This window comes from Macrobrachium nipponense, chromosome 34 (genome assembly GCF_015104395.2).
Source record: "Macrobrachium nipponense isolate FS-2020 chromosome 34, ASM1510439v2, whole genome shotgun sequence".
NCBI classification, from domain to species: domain Eukaryota; kingdom Metazoa; phylum Arthropoda; class Malacostraca; order Decapoda; family Palaemonidae; genus Macrobrachium; species Macrobrachium nipponense.
This window is the reverse complement of record NC_061095.1, coordinates 30853747-30880506: the sequence shown is the minus strand read 5'-3', so window position 1 is coordinate 30880506 and position 26760 is coordinate 30853747. Positions and strand designations below refer to the sequence as shown.

At 42.3% G+C, this 26760-nt stretch overlaps 1 protein-coding gene across 1 annotated transcript in view; it reads left to right on the top strand.

The window, feature by feature from the left end:
* Positions 1-12019: 12019 nt before the first annotated feature.
* The window catches only part of LOC135208074 (DNA-binding protein SMUBP-2-like), a gene marked incomplete in the record, with an annotated part of 738222 nt that continues 723481 nt past the window's right edge, over positions 12020-26760 (top strand). The window contains 2 exon segments of the mRNA XM_064240222.1: positions 12020-12222; positions 18047-18161. Of these exon segments, the coding sequence (XP_064096292.1) occupies positions 18057-18161 (105 nt within the window).

Here is a 26760-nt window from a genome sequence, read left to right as displayed (position 1 = left end):
ATATTTTCTTCTCTAGGGGTTTTTAGGGTACGAGCTCAGAGCTGACTCTCGGCTCTACCGAACATCATAATCACTGTCTTGCAGGTTTCTTTTTTTCCTCACTTTTTCTGGTTCTTCTCTTTCTCTCTGTCACATGCAATAGCTAAATTTGCTCTTCCTTTACAAAACATTTTGGGGAAAAAATTACATTGAACCTCTAGAAAAATCATTATTCATTTCATTTAGGTGCTCCTTTTTTAAACTGAATGTTAATAAGATTTTATCGTTTTTCTACGTCAAGCATAGAAATATTATAATAGAAAATGTTACAGGAAAATGATAAAAACTTACTAACATTCAGTTTAGAAAATAAGCACCTAAATGAAATTAACATTTCACAAGCTTTCCACAATAATACGGAGAATTATTGTCTACTAAAATTTCAACAAAAACAACTGAAGTTATTTTTTCCTGACCTGGTAACATGATCTAAGTAGAGTGCGTTGTAACCGAATGCCACTGGAGCCGAGGCCACAGAAGGAAAAATAACACTGTATGATTTCGTGACTCAGCGGGCGTCCTAAATTCTCATATTGGCTTGGCCTCCTGACGAGTGACTTCAGAGAACGAAGAAAAAATAAGGGTGAACATTTAGACCAGGCCCTGGTGAAGCCTAGGCCTAAGACTAATCTGTATATTGGCTACAGAAACCGCGGAAGTTAGCCAACTCATCAGAAAAGAATGTAGATGTGCCGATTTCCCCATTACTAAAATAGAATAGACCTTTTGCTCTTTTTGTATCAGAACTATAAAAAAAACTTATTTGTGACAAATGGGGAAAACCTAAAAAACATTCATTGGCATAGAAAAAAACTTCCAAACAACAAGAGGTTCATGTGTTAAAAGTGGAAGCAAATAGAAAATAGCATAAAAACAGCACATAAATGAGTTCAAATCAGGTAATAAATATCTACATTTATAATTACCGATATTAGTCAGAAAACTAAGACACTGGTACAAGACAATTCAAAGAAGCATTATTATGTTTTGCACTTGAAGTCCCAGTATAGTCCCAAATCTTAACTCGTGGGAAACATGACATTACCAACAAATACCAGCTAAGAATTCTCTTTGTTCTGTTCCCTTGAATCTATCTACTAAATTGTTGATATATATAATATATATATATATATTATATATATATATATATATATATATACATATATATATCTATGAATAACTTGATTACGAAGAATATAAACGTGATGCTATGTATAAATAAAGGTTTTTTTGCCACGAAGGAAAAAATGAAAAAACGAGTTAACCGAGTACTTTCGGTCCTATTCGGACCCTTTACCGAATAGGACCGAAAGTACTCGGCTAACTCGTTTTTTCATTTTTTTCCTTCGTGGCAAAAAATCCTTTATTTATATATATCTACATATATCTATATATACATATATATAATATATTATATATATAATATATATATTATATATATATATATATATATATATATATATTATATGTATGTATATATAGATATATATGAGATAGTATATATAGATATAGATATATATGAGATAGATATATGATATATATATATATATATATATATATATATATATATATAGTAGCAATAATGTGTGTATATATGTGCGTGTGTAACAAAGAAGCCTTGTGGTTTAAATCACTTACGCTGTAGGTCCTGATTTCTTGTTTCCGTGGTTCGGGCCCATGAGCCGACGAATTTCTTATTAACTAAAAATAAAGATTCCCCTTCGGTTAACAGATATGAAAATATATTAATTTCCGAGGTAGAAGCGAATAAGATATTAAGGACACATGTAGTTCAATATTAGGTATATATATGAATCACAATGATGTGATAAGACGCATATATATATATATATATATATATATATATATATTATATATATATATAGGGGTGTGTGTGTGCATATGTATAAATATACATACGTGTGCATAATATAGTATTTATATATATATATATATATATATATATATATATATATATATATATATATATATATATGTATATATATTATGATTGTACCTGGGAAGTGTGCAGCTGTTGTAAGAGCTTAATTTGTGTGCATGTGACTGCAACAAGGAGGGACAATCACAAAAGTAAAGTGAGGTTGCGGGCCTGCTTCAGAGTAGTGGTATTGATTATGGAAACTCTAAGGGTTAGCTTAATTGATTATATTTACACTCACAATCATCTTGAAGAATTGAAAACATATTATGGGTTTTAAGGGGGATGTCCGGGCCCCGTAACACAAACAGGAATTGAAAGATAGATTTGATCTTAACGTAGATGGATGGGTGACCAAAGAAGTCCGGAGCATAAGAGGCAGGAAACCGGGGTCCACAGCGGCTCGATTACGAGTCTGCAATGAGAGCAATTGAGCATTGAACAGAGGGAGTAGAACACACGGTCGATGATCGAGGGGGAATTGTACCAATGGTACTTACAGTTCGACCTCACAAGAGAATAAATTACGTTACTGATCAAGTGTTAGGAAAGGCGTTACGTGACTGGTCACTTACTAAAAAATGTTACATTACTTAACACTAAGACACATTGGGCAAATAGCCGATAACACTGCATACAGTTTCTGATACAATACAGGGATTGCTCAAGAAACATGAAAGGAAAATAAGTCTGAGATGGGAGATGGATTTGGACTGCTAAATACCTTACAATTTTCACGTTACCTTCTATTTGGAGAGTGGTATCATTCTTCAGGGCGCCAGAGAGAGGGGAGGAAATATAAATCAGTCGCCACAAAAATCACGTGGGCTAGAAAGCGGCCGTCTCAAAGGGGAAGTTGCTCTGGAGGGCAGCTGAGAAAGGTTAGATCAGCCTTCTGCTGCCTCGGCCTTTTATGCGTTCGGGGATAGTTTGCCCATCTTCCAGTCAAGGGTTACCTATCCTTCAGGTGCATCGTCGCCACAAGGTCATGCCACGTGACCCGGCTTTAATTATGCTGACCCTTGGTGGCCTCTCTTCCAGCGGCATCTGCAAAAGCAAGGCACAGCAGTCACAAGAGCAAAAGGAGATTACAGGATTAATTCCTTAAAGGAGCGAGTTTGCCTGTGTCTTAATGAACAAGAGCAATGAGAAAGCGTTTATATTAATTTAAAGAAGAAATGGCATCACCTCCTTGACGTATGTTCTTCATGCAGACGTAATGTATGTCTGTTACAATATATATATATATATATATATATATATATATATATATATATATATATATATATATTGTAACAGATATACATTATGTCTGCGTGAAAGCTCTCAGTTTTAAGAAATCTAAAAAAGAAAACATACTAAACGTGTATAGGAAAAGTCAGAGGCCAGACCACACAGGTTGGCGTACGGAGGCCGTATTCTCCCAACCCCTTTATAGGCATTGACGATTGGTCATGGCAAATTAGCACGCTTCACTCCCTTCCACAAACTGTTTGCAAACAGTTTGCAAACATTATTTGCAAACAATGTTTCCTAGTGTGGACAGGCCTTCACCCTCTGCCTTAAGCAAGTCCCAGTTACATTAATCGTGTTTAAAGTCAAGGTTACAGTGCATTGTTAATTTGCAGAATAGGAGACCGTGGAGGTTGTGTACACCGTCTGTGTTCCCACAGTGCCAAAGTGTTTCCACCGTCATCGGTTATCAAGTCCTAGGGTGGAAGATTGAAGAGCTGTTGTCTATTATTTTATGTTTCATGCTCATTGAAATGACTCTTTCATTTAATCGATTACCCCCATAGAGGGATAAATATTCTCTGGTTTTGCATAGTGACACTATTTTATTTGTGAACTAGCGTAAACCTCAGTGCCACGGAGCTAATGCTTGTAGCTCCTCTGTATATATCTTCTAATTCATAAAATAATAACTTAATTAAGTGTAACATTCCATTTCCCTTAACTCCATCAATTTTGCTACATTTTCCCTCTATTACTTCTCGAAGTTGTCTTTGCATGAGATAAAATCACATTTACTTTTTTTTTCTAAATAAAAGCACCAAAATGTTATGATACCTCTTTGTAGTAAAACCTCGCAAATGAAAATTCTCTCTCTCTCTCTCTCTCTCTTATCGATGAAGTCTGAAGTGTAGTGAAACAATTACTCTATCTTTCTCTTTTTTATCTCTTCAGAGCAGAGTGAATAAGATTTTTCTGTCAGCATACTTCGAGCCTGATAATCTTTGTTATCACGATACTATCCACACTTCAAAGGCATATTCACGAATCGATTTGGAAGTTCGACGAGTATATAAAGTGATAAAAAAAATTAAGACGAATTCATATCACAATAATAGTGTGCTTGTTTTTTATTCTTTTCTGTATTTTATTCTTGAGCCAAACCCAAGGCGCAGAGTTTAGGTATAGCCGAATGCCGAGTCTCAGTTCTTATGTAGGCCTACTTCACCTGCTATGGCCTTCATTGATATTGTTAATGATAATTATAGTCCTGAAAATAAGATTCTTGAGCATCAAATCCTCTACGTTCGTTCCTCAGCTCTCAGCTTCTTTCCATTCAAATTTCATCTGGAACTTATGATTTAATCTTTCTTAACTTTTGTTAACACATGATTTGTTTCATGAATTTTCTTTTGAACCTTCATCTGCTAACACATGATTTGTACAGATTACTTGTATTTCAATGTTCCTAATAGCTATTCTACTCATACTACGTCATTCCCATTTTCATCTGATTCAAATGTCCGGTTTTTTTTTTTTTCCTATTTGTGTACAGTTGGATAATCACAGAAATTTGTGATGTTGTGATCTTTACGACTTCAGCTGCATCTACTCTCAACGCACATACTGTTCGCATTCACTCATGCCTCTCTCCCACCTGTGCCCTCAACTATACAGACCATTTTTCCCAACCACGTGAGTCATCGACCCGGCTTGCCAAACCTGCCACCGAAAACAACTGCTTAAGCGTTGTTTGCGGAAAAGAAAAACTACTGAGAGAGAGAGAGAGAGAGAGAGAGAGAGAGAGAGAGAGAGAGAGAGAGAGAGAGAGAATCACAGGCTGAGAGATTTATAAAGCCTTACTCGCAATCTTACCTCCGCTAGTGGCAATACTTTAAATACCAAAGATCTCACGTCGTTATGTATGGCAATTCTCTCTCTCTCTCTCTCTCTCTCTCTCTCTCTCTCTCTCTCTCTCTCTCTCTCTCTCTCTCTCTCCTGTATGGAGTTAATCTTTGGAATTCAAAAATCTGAATACTATATCCTTCACCGTAAATCAACACTGTAAGGAAAATAATATGCACGTCGGGCTGTAAAATTGTGTAACAGTCACCCTGGCCGTGTTATTGATGTTGATGCTCAGGCAAGAACAATGGATCCACTATCCTTATAGCTTTGCCTTGTAAATGAATGGCCTCTTGGGCTTGTTTCATGCGAATATATACATAGTAGGGTGACCAGACGTCCCCGGTTTCCGGGGAGCTTATTTCCCAAGTCTGTAAGAGTTTAGGGTTGGTGAAAATTAGGATTAATCAGAGCGCGTGGAGCTGATCCATGACGTCATAAGCCAAGCCTTTTAGCTCCCTCCTCAGTCCTATATCCATTACTGCCGCTAGTCACGATGCCGAAGAAATACTTTCTTCTCAGTTTCACAGTTTACGGCTTGTATGGCATATACATTTTAGTCATATATATCTAAACATAATGCAACACTAATTTAACAATATATTCTTCAAATGAGATACACCGTGAAATATATTATGCGTTATCGGCTTCTTCCTCTTGGTAAATAATATTTTCACATCGCGAATTTCTAAATTATATACATGAAAATGCATGTTTAAAGCCATTTATATAGAGTTGCGATAACTCATGGGATGGATCAAACAATATACAAGATGGCAAAAATTATGGTACCTGACCTGTTTGTAGGGGAAGATAGAGAGAGGGTGTAGGCTTACACTACGGATTTCTATGGACATATGCTATTTCGTAGTAATGCACATTACTGCACATGGTATAAAAGCAATATACTGATCATTACTAGGCCATGAACAGGAATGAGACTGATATAGTCCTTACTATTTACAGGGACAGAGTATCTGCTTCATTCATTAAATTATTTCAAGAGCTAATGTGCCCTTAAGGAAACCTGCGGTATTGATGTTTTGGTGAGCTGCGTTAGCCTACTGTAACCAAATATATAGTTACGTGACAAACTCATCCTGTCAGAAGCTAATCTGATACGGTTGTTTTTCAAGGTGTACTTGATAAGATGTAGTAAATAATTGCCTTTTTGAGGTGGATTCCGTTTTCATAAAACCTTCCAGATTGGTCCTTGTCATTCATTGTGTACGAATATATAAAAAGTTTTTATTGAAAAATTTTTGCTTTTGATTTTTACTTTTCATGCATTGTGTACAAACAAATAAAAAGTGATAATATAATTCAGTATTGAATATTTTCAGCAAGCCTTTACGTGATTTTTGCTTAAAAATCATTGTGTACAAAGAAAACACTGATTATTTAATTGATTTGATAATTTTAGCAAGCCTTTCGTACTTGTCATTCATTGTGTGCAATCAAAATGAGTATTTCATTAGTATGTAATATTATTATCATTTATAGGAGTACAGAATACTACCTATTTACGGGGTTACAGTAGACTTTTTACTAAGCTGAACTAGAGCAGAATTGATGCATAAATTGATTAGAATTGCGATATGCTTTAAAGTAATTGTGGATGACACTTTTTTTCCAACTCTCTTAACAGAAAATTTTATGCCAATATTTAACATGTATTAATTAAAGCCAGCGATAACGGTAGTATATGAGTATACTACTATTTTTTCATACAAGCTCACACTCAGTGGCCAAATATATGCCTTAAAATAAGTGCATAGATTTTTTTTTTACATATAGATTTGTGGCATTATGCCAAGCACTGGGGCAACTAAGGCCATTCAGCGCTGAAACGGAAATTGACAGTAAAAGCTTTGAAAGGTGTTACAGGAGGAAAACCTCAAAGCAGTTGCACTATGAAGCAATTGTTAGGAGAGGGTGGACAATAAGATGGAAGAAAGAGAATATGAACGGAGGTAACAGTAAAATGAATGAAAGCAGTTGCAGCTAGGCGCCAAAAGGAAGCTGCAAAGAACCTTAAGTAATGCCTACATTGCACCGAATGAGGTGTACTGACGGCACTATCCCCCTACGGGGTGCATAAGTTTGTCATCAAAACTGTATCCTCTACATTTCTTTTCAGCATAAGGCAGTTATTATTTTAGTTCTGTACATAATACCTTTTTATAGTCTGAAACAACAGGCAGTAACGCCTGAAAAACGTTCCATGCTTTTAAAATTGTCACTTTCAAAGTCCAAGATTCTTGATGGGAGTCGAAGTGCCGCGAAGTTCTTGGCCTCCTGGCTGTAGTCTGTAGTGCTAATTACAGGACATATACCATCATTTTTACCATACCATCAATTTTACCATCATGTATATTGTTATCGCAACTCTTTTTAAATGGCATTAAACACGCATTTTCAAGTATATAATTTAGTAACTCGCTATGAAAATATTATTTATGCACTAAATATCGACTTTGCGAGCAGGAATTAAGAGGCACTGAGCACTATTACCATGACGGAGAAGCCAATAACGCTTAATATATTTCACAGTATATTTGAAGAATATATTGTTTGTTGAATGAGTGTTGCATTATATTTAGATATATCTGACTAAAATGTCTAGGTCATACAAGCCGTAAATTGTGAAATGGGGAAGTTTTTCTTCGGTAATGTGACTGGCAGTAATGGCTATGAGACAGTGTAGCTAAAAGGCGTGGCTTGTGACGTCATGGACCAGCTTCACGCGCTTTGATTGGTCCTAATTTTCCCCATCCCTGAACTCTTCCAGGCTTGGGAATTATGCTACCCGGAAGAGTTGCTACCTGATCTATGTTAATTAGAAAAGAGAGAGCAAACCCTTGGCGTGGCTTGGTTTTATACCTGAGCGGATCAGGTTAGTTAATTTTATCGAGTATTTGTTCTCTTCAAAAAGAAAGCATTCTTTTGTTTTTTCATATAATTTACAAGACAACAAGAATTCTGTTATTAATCCACGAGGGAGGAGAGGCGATGACTGATAAAGGTGAGCAGACAAAAAAGAACAATTCTGCTTTAGCCGCCAGACCACCTGATACATGACAATTCGCCTTACATTGAAAAGCGGGAAATGGATGGATGGGCGGGAAATACGTCTCGGAAAATTCGTGCACTTATTTTTCGCGACAGATACAAAGCAAAAACAAGGAGATTGTGAGTGACATATACAAGTTGAGCCTGAATGCGTGATATTTCCAATACATAAACTAGTCACATTTAGTATTAATATACGGAAAGACTATGCAATAAAAAAAAACTATTACTTTAATGCTGATAAATTTATTGTTGAGAGCATAAAGAAAATAAGAGAAACTAGCCAAGAGTGCAAGTGTAACTTGAGAAATATACAATGGCAGGTGACTATGCATGCGTAAGTTGTTTTACAAACTACAGCAAAAGTATATTAGCATCAAACTACAACGATAAATGTCCAGAAGTGACAAGGCAAATAATAGTTAAAGAAAATTCCAAATGGTTTACTAGCAGTGAATTATGTGAAGCTAAGAAAAAGAACAGAAAAATGGAAGATCGAAAAGATCGAATAAATCAAGAAGGAATGAAAATTGGTCACTACATAAAGCAGCCAAAAAGCAGTACAACGACTTAATTATGAAAACCGAGAAAATATATTCCAATAAAATATTTAGTGAAGAGAAAAATCCTTGAAAAATCCATGATAATTTAGCTGGAATATTAGGACTCAAGAAAGAAAAAGTTCTACCTGATGTAAACAGGGACCACAAGAACCTGGCTGATAACTTTATGGACTACTTTGAAGAAAAAAATTAAAGAATCTGTCCTAGTTTAGAATGGGATGTCCATTATGATCTCCCGGTGATCTTATTGAGTAATATCAAATTCAATAAGTTTGAAGAATTGATCATGAATGGCATCTAAAATCAAAGAGAAAAGTAAAAAAAAAACACCTACTATGGCGACTTAAAAGCGGCAAAAAACTTTGATCAGTTGCGGGAGCCATATTTTGATATTGTCCAAATTAGTTTAGCTTATTTGTATAAAGCCGACTTACAAATAAAAAGGTGATAAAAAAATCGTTGCTTCTATAGGCCAATATCGAACCTATCGTACTTATCAAAACTTATAGAAACGATAGTTCACGAACAAACGTGCAGACACTTGAAACAACTGACCATTATACCCAATGATCAGTCAGTCAGCTTACAGAAAAAAAAAAAACACTACAGAAACCACATTGTGCGTAATTACAAATGATATGCTAAACATTATGGAAAGTGGAAAATGTGGTATCCTGGTTATGCTCGACCTAAGTGCAGTATTTCACACAGTAGACCTCCGTAGGAGGGTAGTGCCGTCAGTGGACCTCATGTAGAGCACTGTAGGTATTACTCAAGGTTCTTTAATTGCAGCGTGCCTTCGGCCCCTAGCTGCAACCACTTTCGTTCCTTTTACTTTACCTCCTTTCATATTCTTTTCCTTCATCTTACTTTCCACCCCCTCCTGACACTTGATTCATAGTGCAACTGCGAGGTTTTCATCCTGTTTCACCATTCAAAACTTTTACTGTCAATTTCCATTTCAGCGCTGAATGACCCTATAGGTCCCAGTGCAGGCCTTTGGCCTAAATTCTATGTTTAACTCAACACAGAGTTGACCATTATCTACAGCTTGAAGACCTGAGAGCAGTAGCCATTGAGGATAATGTATTCAAATGGTACAAAAGCTACTTAGAAAACAGGAGGGTTACATGCAGTGGTTATATCAAATGTGAAATCAGAAAAGAAAGGCCTCACTAGAGGAGTGCCCCAAGGCAGCGTCCTGGGTCCACTGCTATTTGGCATTTACACAATTGAATTATTTAGAATCCTAAACAAGTACAAGGTTAGTTATTAACTGTATGCTGATGATACCCAGTTATATTTTCTCCTTGAAACGGTTGAAGCTGCCATTGGTAAAATTGATGCTATAATGAAAGATATAAAAAATGGATGTCAGCGAAGAAACTAAATTCAATTCAGACAAAACTGAGTGCATATTATTTGGATCTGATAGTGCACTACGAAAACATGAACACTTCAAGAGAATAACTGTTGTCTCGTCATCCATAAACATTGTAGCGGCAGTGAGGAACTTAGGAATATCTACTGATCATAAAATATTGATGAAAAACCATATATTGCATATTGTAAAAGCCTGTAACTATCATATGAGAAACATTGTATTTATCAGAAAACATTTAAACGAAGATACTCTGAAAACAGCAATTTGTAACCAAATACTTTCGAGGCTTACTACTGTAACGTTATACGACACTGCAGTCTTCCTAACTACCTGCTAAGAAAATTGCAAGGAGTACAAAATAGAGCCGCCAGATTAATAAAAGGACTACGTTACCGTGGCAGAATAACCCCGGCACTAATCGAGCTATATCGGCTCCCAGTAAAAGCAAGAATATAATACAATATACTTATCACATTCTTTAAAGCACTAAAATATGGGGAACCAACATATCTAAGTTTCTTTAGACCTGAAATGAATATTGAAGTCAGATATGGGCTATTTGAACCAAGAACAAATTGTAAGTCAGGTGAGAGAGCATTTGAACATTGCACACCAAGAGTATACAACAAAATACCGCCTGAAGTGAAAATAATACAAGAAGGCGAATTTAAAAAAGATCTAAAGACGCTCCTATTCTTGAGGAGCTACGATACTCATGAGAAAACGCTATATGACAATTACTAAATGTAAGAAGCAACCTAATTAGAAAACTTATTACAAGGACCTGTGAGAGAGGGAATCCTCCCTTTGGAGGGCTGTAGTACATAAAACAAAACAAATGAAGCGATGAATTAATCCTAGGGCACACCCTTGAGGAAATAACAAAAGCAATACAAACCCTCCCTTATGGAAATAGCAAGCGAATGTGGTCTAGATATAAACGAAGACAAAGGCAAGTTATTGATATTTAGTGATTGGTATAGTATTGACGATGTAGAAAATATGCAGCATATACTAGAAGGAATAACGATCAGCTACATTAAAGACGGCTTCAGAGAACAGATAACAAGGGCCAAAATAAGAGCAAAACTTAAGCAAATACGACTAATTCAGTCATCAATGAAAGCTGTAGCAGTGTGAAAATAGGGAAAGTGTATTGGAAATGATTAGCGATGCCATCCTTCAAGTTTGGTATGGAAGTCATGAAACTCGAAAAAAAAATCATTAATAACCTACAAAAACTAGAGATATGAAGAATAAACTATTCTATCTGAAACACATACTGGAGAGTGGTGGAAATGGTCTCTTTTATGAGATAACCGTGGATCAGTATGAATATAGGAAAGCCTTTCGGTCTCTGCACATAAAAGAGTATATATGAAAGAATTAAACGTACTTAAGTAAAATTGAGTCTCTTAAAGGTAAGCAGCTAAAAGAAATGATAGATAACTGGGACAAAAAAGCATGGCAGAGAGAAATGAACAATAAGACAACTTTAAAAATCTAAAGCAGATATAAAAAAAAACACAAAAGAATTAATTTGGTATGCTAGCACCGAGAAAACAATGCTGATCAGTAGGGTTAGACTAGGCACACTAAAACTAAATGATTGGAATAGGCTAAAGGGGTAAGACCGTAAGATACACAATGCTTTTGCTGTGAAGCAAAAAAAAAATGCAATATAGTAACATTAGAAATATAGTTTTGTGCAGCAGTCATGTATAGCTAATATACTTTTATTCACAGATATGTAGAAGGGGGAAATTGAAAACAGGAACGAGTTTTTAAAGGATTTATGGCATTACACAAAGGAGAAATGAAACGAGCAAGGGAGCCATTTCAGAGGTATATCCCGCCTACTACTACTACTACTTTGAACGTTGAACCATGACTGCAAAAATGTTACAGGCGATAGGGACGTAACAATATTACAGTTAGCTACAATTAATTATAAATAGAAATTAAAAACTAGAAAGTTTATCTATCAAGTTTTCAATAAGTGATAAGGTTTTGCATCAAGTAGTGTTGTGTGGCCGCAACTGTGTTACTGGAGTTGAGACCGAGGGACCAGGACGCTGGAACCTTAGGTAATGTCAATAACGAGGAGCTGGTTACCCAGAAACTTATAGGTTAAAATCTTTATAGCTAGGTACCTACCTAGTGCCACAGAATAGGTAGCTGGACATTTTGATTAATAAAAGGGTTAAACTAAGTAATAGGCTAGGTAGTAGGCTAGTACCTACTAGGCATTCAGATTAGGTAAGGTAAAGTCATGGAATGTTTTCAAACTAGGCTAGGTAGGTAGTAGCTAAGTACTAGCCTAACATGCATTAGCCTACTAGGGTAGGGACCTGGTACTCAGGCTAGGTTAGGGAGGTCATTTCCAGGTAGCCTATTTCTACAGAAGCAGTCCGCACGGACTGCAAGGAATGTAACCGCGGATATGACATCCACTAGGGATTGGGGCGTCCAATGTATTTCACCATGTTTAGTACTGGCCCCTGGGGGGTTAATTACAGTCGTCCGAATAAATATTACTTAAAATTCTTGTTCAGTAGATAAAACTGCATAGAAAATCTGCAACTGCCATAGTCTAGGCTGCCGCGGATAAGTACCCTAGATCTACCCATTTCCAAACTAAACGAAAATCAGAAACATTAAAAGCTCTCATAAAAGTCAGGAAAATTACATTTTCATAATTTCATATCCAAAATGCAATAACTGTTTATGATTTACCTAATGTGTGCTTTGAATGTTAATGATGTTTGTTCCATTAACAAATGACCTAACCTAACTAAGCTAGCCTAGGATATCAGGTCCTTACCTATAGTAGTGCTTGAGAATAGATTGAAAACTTACCATACATAAACTTGCTTTAACCTGAATGCAAACTGTCTGTGGGATTGTGCTTTGTATACTCATTTGGTCTTTTCCCCCACTGAAAAACCCCATTTTCCCACTGTGGTTGCCTGAATTGTGAGATATAATGTTAGGGTTCGCTAACTTCAAAAGTACGCATTTGCTAAAAAAAACATGTCAGAAACATTTAAAACACGGATTAAGTTATAAAAAATAATAGTTACAAAATGTAAAATAATGATCTAATTCACTGGCAAAACTAGGCACATGTCAGAAACATTAAAACATAGGCAAATGATATCTCAAATCCAAAATGCAATAACACTTTAAAGTAAAATAATACTGACTAGTCTACCCTGTGTTTAATGCTACTTAAATACAAACCTTTGTTCTTTAAATAAGGATTTAGGTTGCGACACAAGCTGGAATGCCCTTTAAAACTTAATGACAAGGTAGCTAACTTGTAAAAGGAAGCCCCACCCACATTTTAGTCTGCACTCCACTTTTCTTTTGGCCACCATGTATACACACGTCTATTTCAACCAACCATTTTGCTTGTCATGTTGCTTGAGTATTCTTGTGTTTTATTTTCTATGTTTTTGTTTGGTTCTGAGATGCAACAAACTCATGACTTGTTTAAGCCTTCCTCCTCAACATCGAGGAAGCCTTTGGCTGTAAGACGTCCTAGTAAGGACAGGCCTTTCAAGAGATGCCTTTCATCCACTAAGATAGGCCCACATACGTACTCTGGATGTTTGTTCCTACGCAATTACAAACTTTCATTCTTTACGCAGGGATTCAGCTTGCAAATGCAAGCCAGAACATCCATTTAACTTTCAGACAATCGACAGGGAAGAGTAAGCCCTGCCCACCTGTCATTCTGCAATCCACTTTTCTTCTGGCTTCCATCGTGCAAAGACATCTCAGCAACTCTCCTGACTTGCTGTTTGCTTTCCCTTTACTTATACAGGCAGTCTCTAGGTTACGACGGGTTCGGCTTATGACGCTCCGAGGTTACAACGCTTTTCAATTATATTTATCAGAAATTATTTCCAGGTTTATGATGCATGTTCCAGGGTTACGGCACCTACAACACTGATCTGGAAGAAGAAATATGACTCCAAAATTGCAAAATAATCAATATTTGAAGGTTTTTTTTGATGAAAAATGCACTAAAAATGCAGTTTACATAGTTTTTAATGCACCCAAAGCATTAAAAGTAAGGTTTTCTTAGGATTTTTGATGATGTTCCGACTTACGACGATTTTCGGCTGTGCGTCTCAAGAACAGAACCCCCGTCGTAACTTGGGGACTGCTTTACTTTTTTTGTTTGTTTGAAATGTACAAACCCCTCAATCACTAATGCAAACTACCTCAGAGAGGAAATCTGTTGTGCCTTCAGTCTTTATTACTATAGGAATTACCTTCAGCACAATTGGAAACAGGCCATTAAACTTTTAACAAAGTGGTATGTTAGTTAACTACCAAACAACTGGGTGGGAGTCCTGCCTGCCTGGTTGGGAGAGTATCCCTTTACCTCGGGCTGTATTATGGTGAGGGTCTGCTATGCGGCCCTCTGCCCTGCTTGCCGTTGTTTTCACCTTGTTTGCTTCGGTGAACTTCGCTTCTTATCCTGGTGGGATTGTTGCTGTTTTAAATTGCCTTTTTGTGTATGTATTTGTGTGTTTGCTCTATTAACCCTTAGTGGAGAGGATAATTTATTTGTATTTTTCATAGCTACAAACCTGAGGTCTTAACATTGTACTGTCCACCTCTAGCCGCCCCTGTCTGCTAAGACATCCTGAGTTTGGAAAGACTGACATGGTGGTGTGGGTGCATGGTCCTTGACCACTCTTCACCTGACATATGCACGCGTTGCCAGATCTCACAAGATTCCTTGCTTTCATTTGTGATTTAACCGGATCCAGCTAGGTGCTAGAAATTATCCTATTATTGAAACCTCAGGTTTGTAGCTATGAAAAATACAAATTGTCTTAGAAAATTTGTCATGTTTCCGTTAATAGCGGTTTTCGCTTATCAGCACCCCACCAAGAATGGAACCCCCGCTGATAACCGGGGAACTGCCTGCAGTGGAGGATGGAGGTGTACATATTGGTCTCTGGTGAGTGACCCTCCCCTCCCTTCTCTCCTATTCCCCTGACAGAAGTGAGGAGGGATTTAGCTTGGTAGTTAGATGACAGGGGTCTTTTTAAGGGTGCAGTTGGGCACTTCCCCTTCTGAGGCATTTGTGTTGTTGGACGAGTCTACTAAGGGATGGGTCACACACTTGGAAGAATTATTGGTTTCAGGTGTGTGTGAGATAAGAACAACAGACACCTCCACAACAGTGTCTTGGAACTCAAGGCAGCTTTTTTAGCCCCAAAGGAAGGAATGATGGGGCACTCCATGGTTTTTTGAGCAATAATAGTATACTATGGTACAGTGTTCCCCCATATTCGTGGAGATTGGGTACCAGATCCCCCCGTGAATAGCTAGAACCTGCGAATAGTTGAAATCCCTAGAAAAATGCTTAAAATTGCCTATTTTGTTTGTTAAAGCTCAAGATAAATGCACTAAAACTGTTTATACCTAGTTTTTTAATAGTTTTATCACAAAATGTGCATTTTACAATGAAATCTATAACATAAACAAGGACTTTGTGGATATTTGTCAGAAAGATTCCATGAATAGGCAAATTTTCTGCAAATAATGGGAGTAAATGTTCTAGAGAGAAATCCAGGAATAAGTGAGTCTGCAAATATGGGGGGTTCACTGTAGTGGCATACATCAACAAGCAAGGAGGACGAGTGTCCTTTCAGCTGCACAGGTTGATGGTGCAATTGCATGAGTGGGCAGTAGCACACTCATTGAAGTTGTCAGCCAAGTACATTCCAGGGTCTTGGAATGTGGTGGTGCACAAGCTCATTCACCAGAGCCAGGTGATAGGGACTGAGTTCTATATATAAAGACATTGCAGAGAGACTACAAGTTTTGGGGAGTCCCAACCATGACCTCTTCATGACCAGGTTCAACGGATAGTTATGGTGCTCTGTTTATCTGATTCATCACATGATCTCTCCGAATTTCAGATTGACTCTAGTGGCTCCCAGTGGCCATACACTTAATGGTTCCCAGACCTGCTGGCTCTGTTATCCGAGGTCCTGAGAGAGATTCCCCAATGGCACAACTTTCTGTGCCAGCCACATGTTGAGAGGTATCACTTGATACCTCACAACACGTCATGAAAGTGCTGGCACTTCATGCCTGGAAACTATCCAACATCTGCAAGCTAGCGGGTTGTTTCTTGATGTGTAGCAAAGGAGATCCAGTGGACCCCCGTGTTCACATTCTCTTGATTCGCGGACTCGCACATTCGCAGATTTCTCTCTGGAACATTTCCTTGCCTACCCAGGAAACTCAGTCCCCCAAGTGAGACGTGACTCTTGTCTTAAGGAACCTAGTTCATATGCCGTACAAGCCGTTGAGAGAGTTGTCAGACAGGGATCTGACTCAAAGACTATTTTCCTTGCTTGTCCAGGTCCCTAACTCCAGATTCGAGTCCTTTACAATCCCCTTTAGAAAGAACTTTTTAGATAATGATTGGGACGAGATGCTATTTGTCCAGTTAGGGTGATGTGGTACTACCTCAAGAGAACTTGGCATCTCAGGCCTGAGTGTTGATGCCTCATTGTTAGTACTACCTCAGCCAAGTGAGAGGTGTCCAAGAACACAATCTCTTTGGGCTTTGTGAGACATCAAACAAGCATACCCTTTGTCTGATAGGGTAGACAAGAGTTTAATCCAGGTGAGAATTCATGAAGTTAGGTGCATCACACCGGGCTTTGCATTCTGGAAGAACCTGTCTGTTCAGCAGGTAATACAAGCAGTTATCTGGTCGTACCAGACCACTTTTACCTCACTTTACCTTCAGGATGTTGCCCACAAGTCCTTGGGTCTTGTGGTGGCTGCCCAACAAGTTGTGTAACTCATCCAGTTCCCCTGAGGGGATAGGCAGCATCTTGTCTAAGGTGTTCAGTAAGCAAGAGTGACTGTGTGAGTGACTGGTCTCCTTACTTTTCTCTCTTACCGGTCTCTTATTGGACAGAGAGGTAGGTTACGAGCCATCTTGTCCTGGACAGACGTGTTGTGCTGATAACTACAAGATGGGGTCATGCTGCCCTTCATCTTTTTGTAGACTAATTGGATGCATGGTCCCCCATCCCCTCTCTCTAGACAAGGAGAGAGACAGATAGACAATGTAACAAACCTATTGGTTTTTTTAGTAAGTTTTATTGTCTTCGACACTTTTGGGTTCCTCCAAGCCTTCTCCAAACGTATGACACAAACTCATCACTTTATGTCCAGAGGTCTAGTAGTTGCAGCATCCTGTACGTCCAACAGTCTACAGGAGTGGGATTCCCAGGTGGGTAGAACCGACCAGTCAGTTCAGAGATTTGCCCATACTCCCCATACCAATGGGTAAGTCTCCGAAAGGCAAATTGGAGTGCCGACCGACGATTGGGCGGGGATTTCCCCATACTGTCAGTAGTTATATTGTCGGGCCAGCTTGCGTTTGGAAGGTAAATCTCATGTAAAGAATTTCAGGTTTGTATGTTAGGAAGATTACAAATTGTACTTCAGATTTTGCTATTTTTAAAGTAATTAGCACTTTTTTTTTCAAATGCAAACTTGAAGTCTGTTATCATAATACCCAACTCAACCACCCCAATGTTGTCCCTGTAGCTTAACAAAATAAGCGAGGGGCTACAGATAAGCAAGTTGGTGGTCCTAAAGTTTCATTGCAGTACATCTTTAGTAAAAATTGCAAGCCATTTAAAAAATTTGCGTCTTGCTATTTATTCTGACACAAACTTAAAATGATTGTTGTTGTTAAGACTTAGGTAATGTATGACCTTACTATTGGTAATGTATGACCATACTATTTACATCTGCACTATAAATAAAAATATCATTTAATACATGTTTGGTTGTAAAATATGCTTACATATTCTTCATTAATAACAGTACAAATTTATTTCCTTTTTTTTCCAGATTCAGAAAGATGTATCAGACCAAATCAGACATATCTCGTCATGACTGGATATCACTTCACACCTCACTTCTGGAAGAAGAAAGGAAAACAGAAGTTTCAACAGCTCAAAGCCAGGTAGAGCTTGTTTTGATAGCATTTGTACCTTTTTATAGTCTTCTATTTTTTTATCATTAGGCCAACTTACATGCTGTCACCACCCTACTTACGAACGAGTTAGGTTCTGGGAAGGTTGTTCATATCTTGAATTGTATGTAAGTTGGTTTTTGATATGAATAGTGTAAGAGAAAATGTATGAGTGACTGGCCATAGATTTACTATTTTTATTGCATTTTTAAATCATGAAGTAGTATAATTTCTGTACATACAAAAATCAAAATTGATAAGGTAATGGTTAGGAGTATTCAATTCAAAATGACCATGAGTCATGTTACAGTACAGTGACTTCTGATAGTAAATTCTTAGCATTTGAAAGCAAGGCACTCAGAAGAATATTAGGAATTAATTGGAGGGATAGGATATCAAATAACAAAATTAGAGAAGTAAGAGGCATGCAGCCAGTTGATGAGTATGTTAGGTCCACAAACTGTGGTAGAGGAGGCAAAGGTAGCCAAAGGAGCATGGTTGAGGACAGTGAGGCAGGAAGCAAGAGATGAATGTTGGGGAGATCTTGGAGAGTTAGCCCAGGACAGAATGTGGTGGTATGAGTTCATGAAGGCCCTGTGGGTGCCACAGGAAATGATTGATTGATTATAAGAGGGCCCTGTGGGTGCCGCAGGAAATGATTAATTGATTATAAGGAGTTACTTTGGATGCTCGAAAGGTGAACAGAAGAAAATTAAATTTGGATTCTAGCAACATTCAAATTTTAGTTTGTTCCTACATAATATACAAACCCTCAGTCCTTTACATTAGGAATTACTTTCACGTAGGCTGGAATATGGCTGTTTAGATTCTAGAAGAAGGTGGGTAGGCAGTAATTACCATCTGATAGATTGGTAGGCCTGCCTGCCTGGGTGTAAACACTCCACTTTGGTTTCGGTCGTCTTCCAATGAAGACGTATGTTTGTCAGGTCTTGCTGATTAGCCGTTAATCACGATTTTCTCAGTGGGATCTTTCTTTTATTATTTTGAATGAATAAAAAATTATATATATATATATATATATATATATATATATATATATATATATATAAACAGTGGGACCTACCTCAAGATATGGAATTAATCCGTTCCGAGGCGCCCTTCGTATCATGAGGTTTTCGTATCTTGGACCACAATTTTACATTGTAAAATGGCTATTGTTCCGACACGGCATACAAACCTTCGGTCCTTTTACAATAGGAAGGTACTAGCGGCAGCTGGATAGGTCGTAAGCTTTCGAACAAGGGGTTCGGTAGTTAACTGCTTGTCCGACAGGCGCGCGCGCGCGACTGGGAGGTAAACAAATCACTTTTGCTTTCGGCCTGCTGGCGTGTGGACGTGTATCATCGCTCTCTGCCCGCTTCATCGTCGTTTGCTTTCGCATGATTGTGTTTTTCTTTTTCTTTTTCATGTATCTAGTGAAACTGAATTGTAAGTACAATCATTTCATTGAATTCAATTGTGAATTAAAGGATCTTGGTTCACAACGCCCTCCCGTTTACCCGAGTGCCGGGACTGAAGGGCGTAATTGAGAATGATCCTCGGATTGGGTATGCTCGGTGCCGAGGGCGGGAGCGCTCGCTCCGAGCGTATATTGGGTTGGAAATGTGTAGATGAAAATCGTAAGTAAGTGCTCTTTTCATTTATATTTTTTTGACCTGTATGCCCGTTGCCGAACGAATGCGCTCGACACGGAAACTTATTCAGTATGAAAGTGGAATCGCAAGTACAGTATTCTTTTTCATTTTCATATATTATTTTTTATTGTAGCAATACTCATTTTGGATCAGTTTCCGAGCTTAACCGGAGATTGATCCTTCCCCCTTTTTATTTTTGAATGAAGTGAAATCGCAAGTGCAGTTCTTTTTCATTTTCATTTTTTTATTGAGTATTGCATTGTTGACTGGGATCAATGTTCCGCTATTCACGGGAATTGATCCTTCCCCTTTTTTATTTGTATGAAGTGAAATCGCAAGCGCAGTAGTCTTTTCATTTTCTAATATTTCTTGATTGCATCAATTCATTATGGATCAAGGGTTTCCAGAAACCTTGATCCATAAAGGTAAGGAATGAAACCTTTCACCCTTGCGCTCGGTGCCGAGGGCGCGAATGCGCTCGATCCGAGCCCTTATTCTTTGTGAAGTGAATCGTTTGCAAGATGCATTTTCATTTTTGTTCCTTATTATTGATTGCATCAATATTAATTGGTTCAAGTTCCGCTCAGTCAGGGAATTGATCCTTATGCCTTGTATTCGTGCCGATGGCACGATTGCTCTAGGGCTCTTATTTTGTTGTTGGGTACATGGGTGCTGTGCGGGGGTGGGGAAGGGGAACGAGACCCCCCCCACTCAGTTCCCACAGATGGCTCTTCCCCACCTTGGGGGGGGCGGGGGTTGGGGGGTTATCGGCGTTCTTCTCCTCGCCCGATCCGTCGAGCGCGGGGGAGGGCGCTCGGTGCCCGATGTACAATTGTATTAGGGGTCTTCCACTCGTTCGGGAGGGATCAAACCCCCGCACGAGGGGATTTCCCCCCCATTAATCGCTACTACTATTATTTCCGCAGGTGCTACTGCCACGAGAGTGGACGTTGGTGAGGTATGGGCGTCCTTCCAATTGCAGAGCGTGCTGGTGTCCAGGGGCTGCGGTTCTATGTCTGGGCCTACTGCGGTCACCCATGGAGTGGTGACCACGCAACCAGGTGACGACGTCCCTCCTCACCTGGTGTACTCGCCTCACGTGGTAACAGGTCTTGCCTACAGCCGCTGTGAAGTGCCGTTCGCCGTACCGAGAGGGGGGCGTGCCGCCGCCGCTCGTGGTTGCCGCGCTGCAGCGACCACACTTCCGCTGCCCTAGAACTCGCCCCTGGACCTGCCGCCGGTACCAGGATGTTGCTGGCTGCTGCTCCACTTCCTGTGTTTCCGGTGCTGCCTGCCGTACCTGCCGATTCTGGGCCCTGCCGTTGCTGCGCTGGCTGTTCCTGCCGTTGCTGCGCTGGCTGTCCCTAACGATGATGTGCTGGCCGTGCCTGCTGTTCCTGAGATGCCCATACCTGCTGATGTCGTCCCTGTTCGTGGTGGTACTATACCCCAGACTTTGGTCTGTCTGTACAGGTGCGTCCGGGCCCTGTGGCTTCGGCTACAGCAGCCCCGGCTCCCGCCCTGGATAGCAGATCTTACGTCTGTCCTGAGGAAGCTGACGAAGAAGAGAGGAAGGTGTCGTGGTCGTCGTCTTCATCTTCTTCATCGTCGTCGGCGCCGCCGCCTCTTCCCCTTCGACTTCTAAGGCTTTACAGCCGAGGAAGAAGAAGGTCGCCTCCTCCCTCCTAAGAAGCTTCCTCGGGAGCTTCTCGGGACCCGTCTCACCTCGGTGGGACGGGAGGGTTCCTTCCGCTGGTCCTCCTGCTCCTTCGGGAGCGGGGCCCGTCTCTTCTTTTTCCGCAAGGAAGAAGACTACGGGGACCAGAGGGGTACCGGCTAACACCGGTACTTCCTCGCCTGGTGTCAGTGGTTCTGCCACTGCATCAGGGTCCGTCTCGGCCTCCCGTTCGCGGGAGGTACCGAGTGTACGGTCGCCTACCAGCGACCGTGCAGCCAGGAACCAGACCTCTGAGTCCGCTCAGCGTCAGGTTCACGGCACGGGGCGGAAGACTGGTGACAGCCGCTCATGCGACTCTCACCAGACCAGCTCTCACTCTCGCGGTGAACAGCTGGCTACCCGGGGACGTGACGGTCCACGACCGACACGGGCTGAGGCTGGGAAGAGGTCCTCCCGTTCGCCGGTGCCAGCCACGGCTGGAACCAGCGACGTGACGTGCCGTGAGGACAAGCACGGTCTCACTGCGACAAGTGGAGCCTGCAGGTCGCCTGACCGTCGCTCTCACAGAGAGCGATCGGGTTACGGCAACCAGCACCAGCTCTTCTGACACTCGAGATCAGTGCCGCTGTGCTCAGTCCAGCCGTTCTCCACAGCGAGACGGTTCGACCAGGCCTGCAGCTCGATCGTCACCGCGGGTTGACGATCGTCCTGCAGCCCTCCAAGCCTGCTGGTCCTGCCAGCGAGCGACGAGGGAGCGTCAGGTCTGCCTCTCCCGTACCTTCAACCTCCTCGGGTGACACCGGGAGGAGCGAGGTATTGAGGAGTGATCGTGAGGGGTGCGCCCCTCATGATCCCACCACGACGCCCTACGTGCCAGGCACGGTTCTCCTTGGACCGCCAGGACGTATGCGCAATTGAGGATGGGGAAGACCGAGAGGGCTGTCGCTGTTCCCCCTTCTTAGGAGGAAGGTTCTCGGAATATGCTCTTGTTCGAAGGGCTTAACGGTCCCACTCTGCAAGATGCTGTGACTTCCGAGATCCAGAGGAACTTTGCCGAGGTTACGGCGCTGATTCGTCAGCACAATGACCTCGGGGAAGGATCGCCGCTCCCACCAGCAGAGCCACGTCTCGGCTCGAGTCGTTTTGGGGCCCGAGAGGGAATCCAAATCGACGGTGGGTCTGCCGCGATCGGAGCTTGCCGACTGGGTTGAGCCAGGTAGTCTCTCGTCTCCGGACAAGGAGGCTCTCTCGGTTCTGGACGGTCGAACAAGCTCCTTCACCTCCTACTACTGCGACAGTGAGTTTTCTTTTACGTGTCCTTCGGACATCGTATTTATATATCCCTTCGGTCCTCCTGATGTTTCGACCTCGACGAGGACTGGAATGAGTCGGAGCGGTATCGGCTCTCTCTGTCAGGTGTCGATCAGCCCCACCCAGACGACGTTCACAGTGGCGGCAGACCCTTACCTACAGTGAGAGTTCGTAACCCTCCTCGGGAAAACGTTTTCTCCTGACGATACGTTTTCCCAGACTCTGAGAGGCCATCGCCGCAAGGCGATGGCTGCTCCTACTCTTCTCCAACTGCTAGTTCCACTGGGAAGGCGAGCGAGTATCCAATTCCTCCCCCATTCCCTCTCTCCTTACGGCTACGAGGGAGGGAGGGGAGGTCCTACAGAGATTTCTCTGTAAGATCCCACGTTAGGGGCTGCGCTACCGGGGGGACCTTCGGGTCTACCTGACGTAAGCCCCGGTCCCATTGAGGAGGGGATCCTGCCAGCCATTGGGACCCGGTCCAACAGCAGGCGTACGTTCCAGGGGCATCGAAGGACGTAGCATGGAGACAGGAGATCAAGACCATGCTGAGCAAGAGAACTGTAGAAATCGGTACGGATCAGTCACCGGGCTTTACAGCCGACTCTTCCTGGTGGAAAAGTCTACAACAGGCTGGCGCCCAGTGATAGATCTCTCTTCCCCGAACCGGTTGGTTCGCCAGACCCGGTTCACGATGGAGACGGCACGCTCAGTGCTCGACTCTATCAGGGAGAACGATTTTCATGCTTTCAGGTGGACTTGAAGGATGCGGATCTACAAATACCCATTCATCAGTCCTCCAGAAAGTACCTCCGCTTCATCCTCGACGGGACGGTGTACCAGTTCAGGCCACGTTGCTTCGGTCTCTCAACCGCCCCACAGGTGTTCACGCGAGTGTTCACTCTGGTGTCTGCTTGGGCCCATTCGCACGGGATACGTCTGATGAGGTATCTCGACGATTGGTTAGTCCTGGCGAGCTCCCGCTCGCAGTTGCTACAGGACAGGGATCGACTGCTCGAGTTCTGTCGCGATCTGGGATCGTTCTGAACTTCGAAAAGTCCGATCTCGAGCACAAGCAGAGGATGAAGTACTGGGTATGCTGATCGACACGGTAGCAGATTCAGGGAGGCAGCCAACCAGTTCTGTCTCGGCAGGAACAGGTAGCTCAGCAATGGCAAGTCGTGATCGGACACCTGTCGTCACTCGGGAAGCCAGTCCCCTAACGGCGTCTTCACCTGCGGTCTCTTCAGGGAGACCAAAGGAGAGTTGGTCACAGGCGACGGATCCCCCAAGCCTTCCATGGTCACTGACACAGGAGGTGAGGCAGGACCTAGCCAGGTGACTGGACGACAGGAAACCCCTTAAGAGGAGTGCCTCCGGGCACTCTCCAACCCCCCGGACATGCAGCTGCTCTCAGACGCATCGACCGAGGGATGGGGTGCACACCTGGAAGAGTTGCGGACTTCAGGAGTGTGGTACGAGAACGACAAGCACCTTCACATCAATGTACTGGAATAACTAAAGGCAGCGTTCTTGCTCTCCAAGAGTCCAGGACCGCTTGATGGGACACTCAGTGGTGTTGATGTACGACAACACCACGGTGGTGGCTTACGTCAACAAACAGGGGGGGCCTAGTGTCTCTCCCGTTGTATCAGTTGACTCGGCAGGTGCACGAGTGGGCCGAGGCACACTCAATAGAGCTGTCGGCACGCTACATTCCAGGGAAGGAATGTAGTAGCAGACACCGCTCAGCCGTCGGGATCAGGTGATAAGGAACCGAATGGTCTCTACACCAGGACGTGGCGAAAGGTCTCTTCGACCTGTGGGGGCGACCAGTCGAGGATCTGTTCGCCATCCGGCACATCAGGAAGCTCCAGGTGTTCTTCTCGGCCGTGCCGGATCCATGGGCAGCTGCAGAGGACGCTCTTCAACACCCGTGGGACAACCTCTCGCCTATGCCTTTCCCCGTTCAGCCTGATTCGCAAGGTGATCAGTCGAGCACTGGTCATCCCGAATCTCAGGATGATCCTGATGGCTTCCACAAATGGCCACAGGCCATTTTGGTATCCGGACCTGCTGGCTCTTCTCGCAAGAGAACCGAGAGAGATTCCCCATTGGCACAACCTTCTCGGCCAGCCACACGTCGAGCGGTACCACCGAGCAGTCCAGTCCCTACGTCTTCACGGCTGGCTGTTATCCACCTTCTCTTGCGTACGAGAAGCTTTTTTTCGTAGCGCAGCAACAGAGATGGCTGGAAACGTCCGTCAGTCCTCTGCAGCTGTGTACCAGGGGAAGTCGGCCGTCTTCGTGGTTGGTGTTGTAGACGGGGCCATATCTCTTCTCAGAGCCAATCTTCAGCAGGTAGCGGATTTCCTCGTTTTTTCTTCGCCGAGGAAGCTCCTCTAAGAATTCCCACAGTCAAGGATACAGAGCCGCCTCGTCGCTCCTCCTGAAACTGACGGGATTGGACATCTCGAACTCGTTCGAGATCTCCTTGCTTAGGAGCAGCTTCCAAAGGTCTTGCCAACCCAGGGAACTCAAATGACCCTCGTCTTGCTGGACCTGGCATCGGCGAAGAGAGTACGGGAGCGTCATGCAGATAATGATGTGGATGAGATGCTGCTTTGTCCTGGGAGGACGCTACGGCGCTATCTGAAGAGAACTCGCACCTCGGGCCTGAGTGTCGACGCCTCTCCGTTAGCAAAGGGGTCCAACAAGAAAGAGTATCAAGACTCTTTCGTCCTGGCTGCGTGAGGTCTTCAGGAGGGCGTAGGAGGCTGATGGTAGTGACGACATCCGTACGTCCCGTCCGAGAACTCACGAAGTCAGAAGAAGTTGGCCCCTCGTTGGCGTTTCGTAAGAACTTCTCCGTGGCGCAGGTATGGAAGGCAACTTCCTTATACCTCTTGGATATTGCCCATAGGTCCTTGGATCGGTTTCCTTAGGACCCGTGGTGGCTGCTCAACAGTCGTCTAGCTAACCCAGACCCTAGCAGGCTGAACAGCATCGAGTCCTGGTGTGACTGTATGAATAGATAGTGATGAGAAAGTGACTGGCTTCTCTTTCTATCTTTTTCTTCCCCTCTACTGTGGGTAGAGGGATACGGTCATCACCCTGCTGGATAAGGACGAGATGCCGTGAGCTATATGGCAGAGCCCCCATCCTATCCCTTTCACGAGGGATGGGAGCGAATATCCACCACTTCCTTCTACAAGGGGGGAAGTGGATGCCTACAGAGTCAAAACCATGACTTTTAACTTTGCTCCTGTACAGGAACAAGTTCTTACATTGCTGGTACGAAGAGATACGCTTGCCTCTCTCTTAGTACTCTGGTCCAGAGGTCTGACCATTGATCCTGCGGTGCACACCCCGATCAATCGGACAGAGGCTTGGATCCCTCCCTCGCTCTTACGACCAGGGAGGCTTCCAAGGTTGGCGACACACCAGTCTGTTCACAAAAGACTCAGATTCCACCCACCAAGAAGTGAGTCTTCCTATTGTAAAAGGACCGAAGGTTTGTATGCCGTGTCGGAACAAATGACAATTTGTCTAAAATTGCATTTTTCCTAACTATAACAAACCTGAGGTCCTTTTACACATAGCCCCACCTCATGCCACCCCTCACTCTGCAGTTTTTGCTTGGGCCAAAAAAGCAAAAGTGATTTGTTTACCTCCAGTCGCGCGCGCGCGCCTGTCGGACAAGCAGTTAACTACCGAACCCCTTGTTCGAAAGCTTACGACCTATCCAGCTGCCGCTAGTACCTTCCTATTGTAAAAGGACCTCAGGTTTGTATAGTTAGGAAAAATGCAATTTTAGACAAATTGTCATATCCGTTCCAAGCCCTCCAAAAACACCCCAGTAAATTTCATAATAAAGCTAAATTGACCTATAAACAATGAAATACTACAATAGTTTGGACCATCCAATACCTAACTTAATAACGTA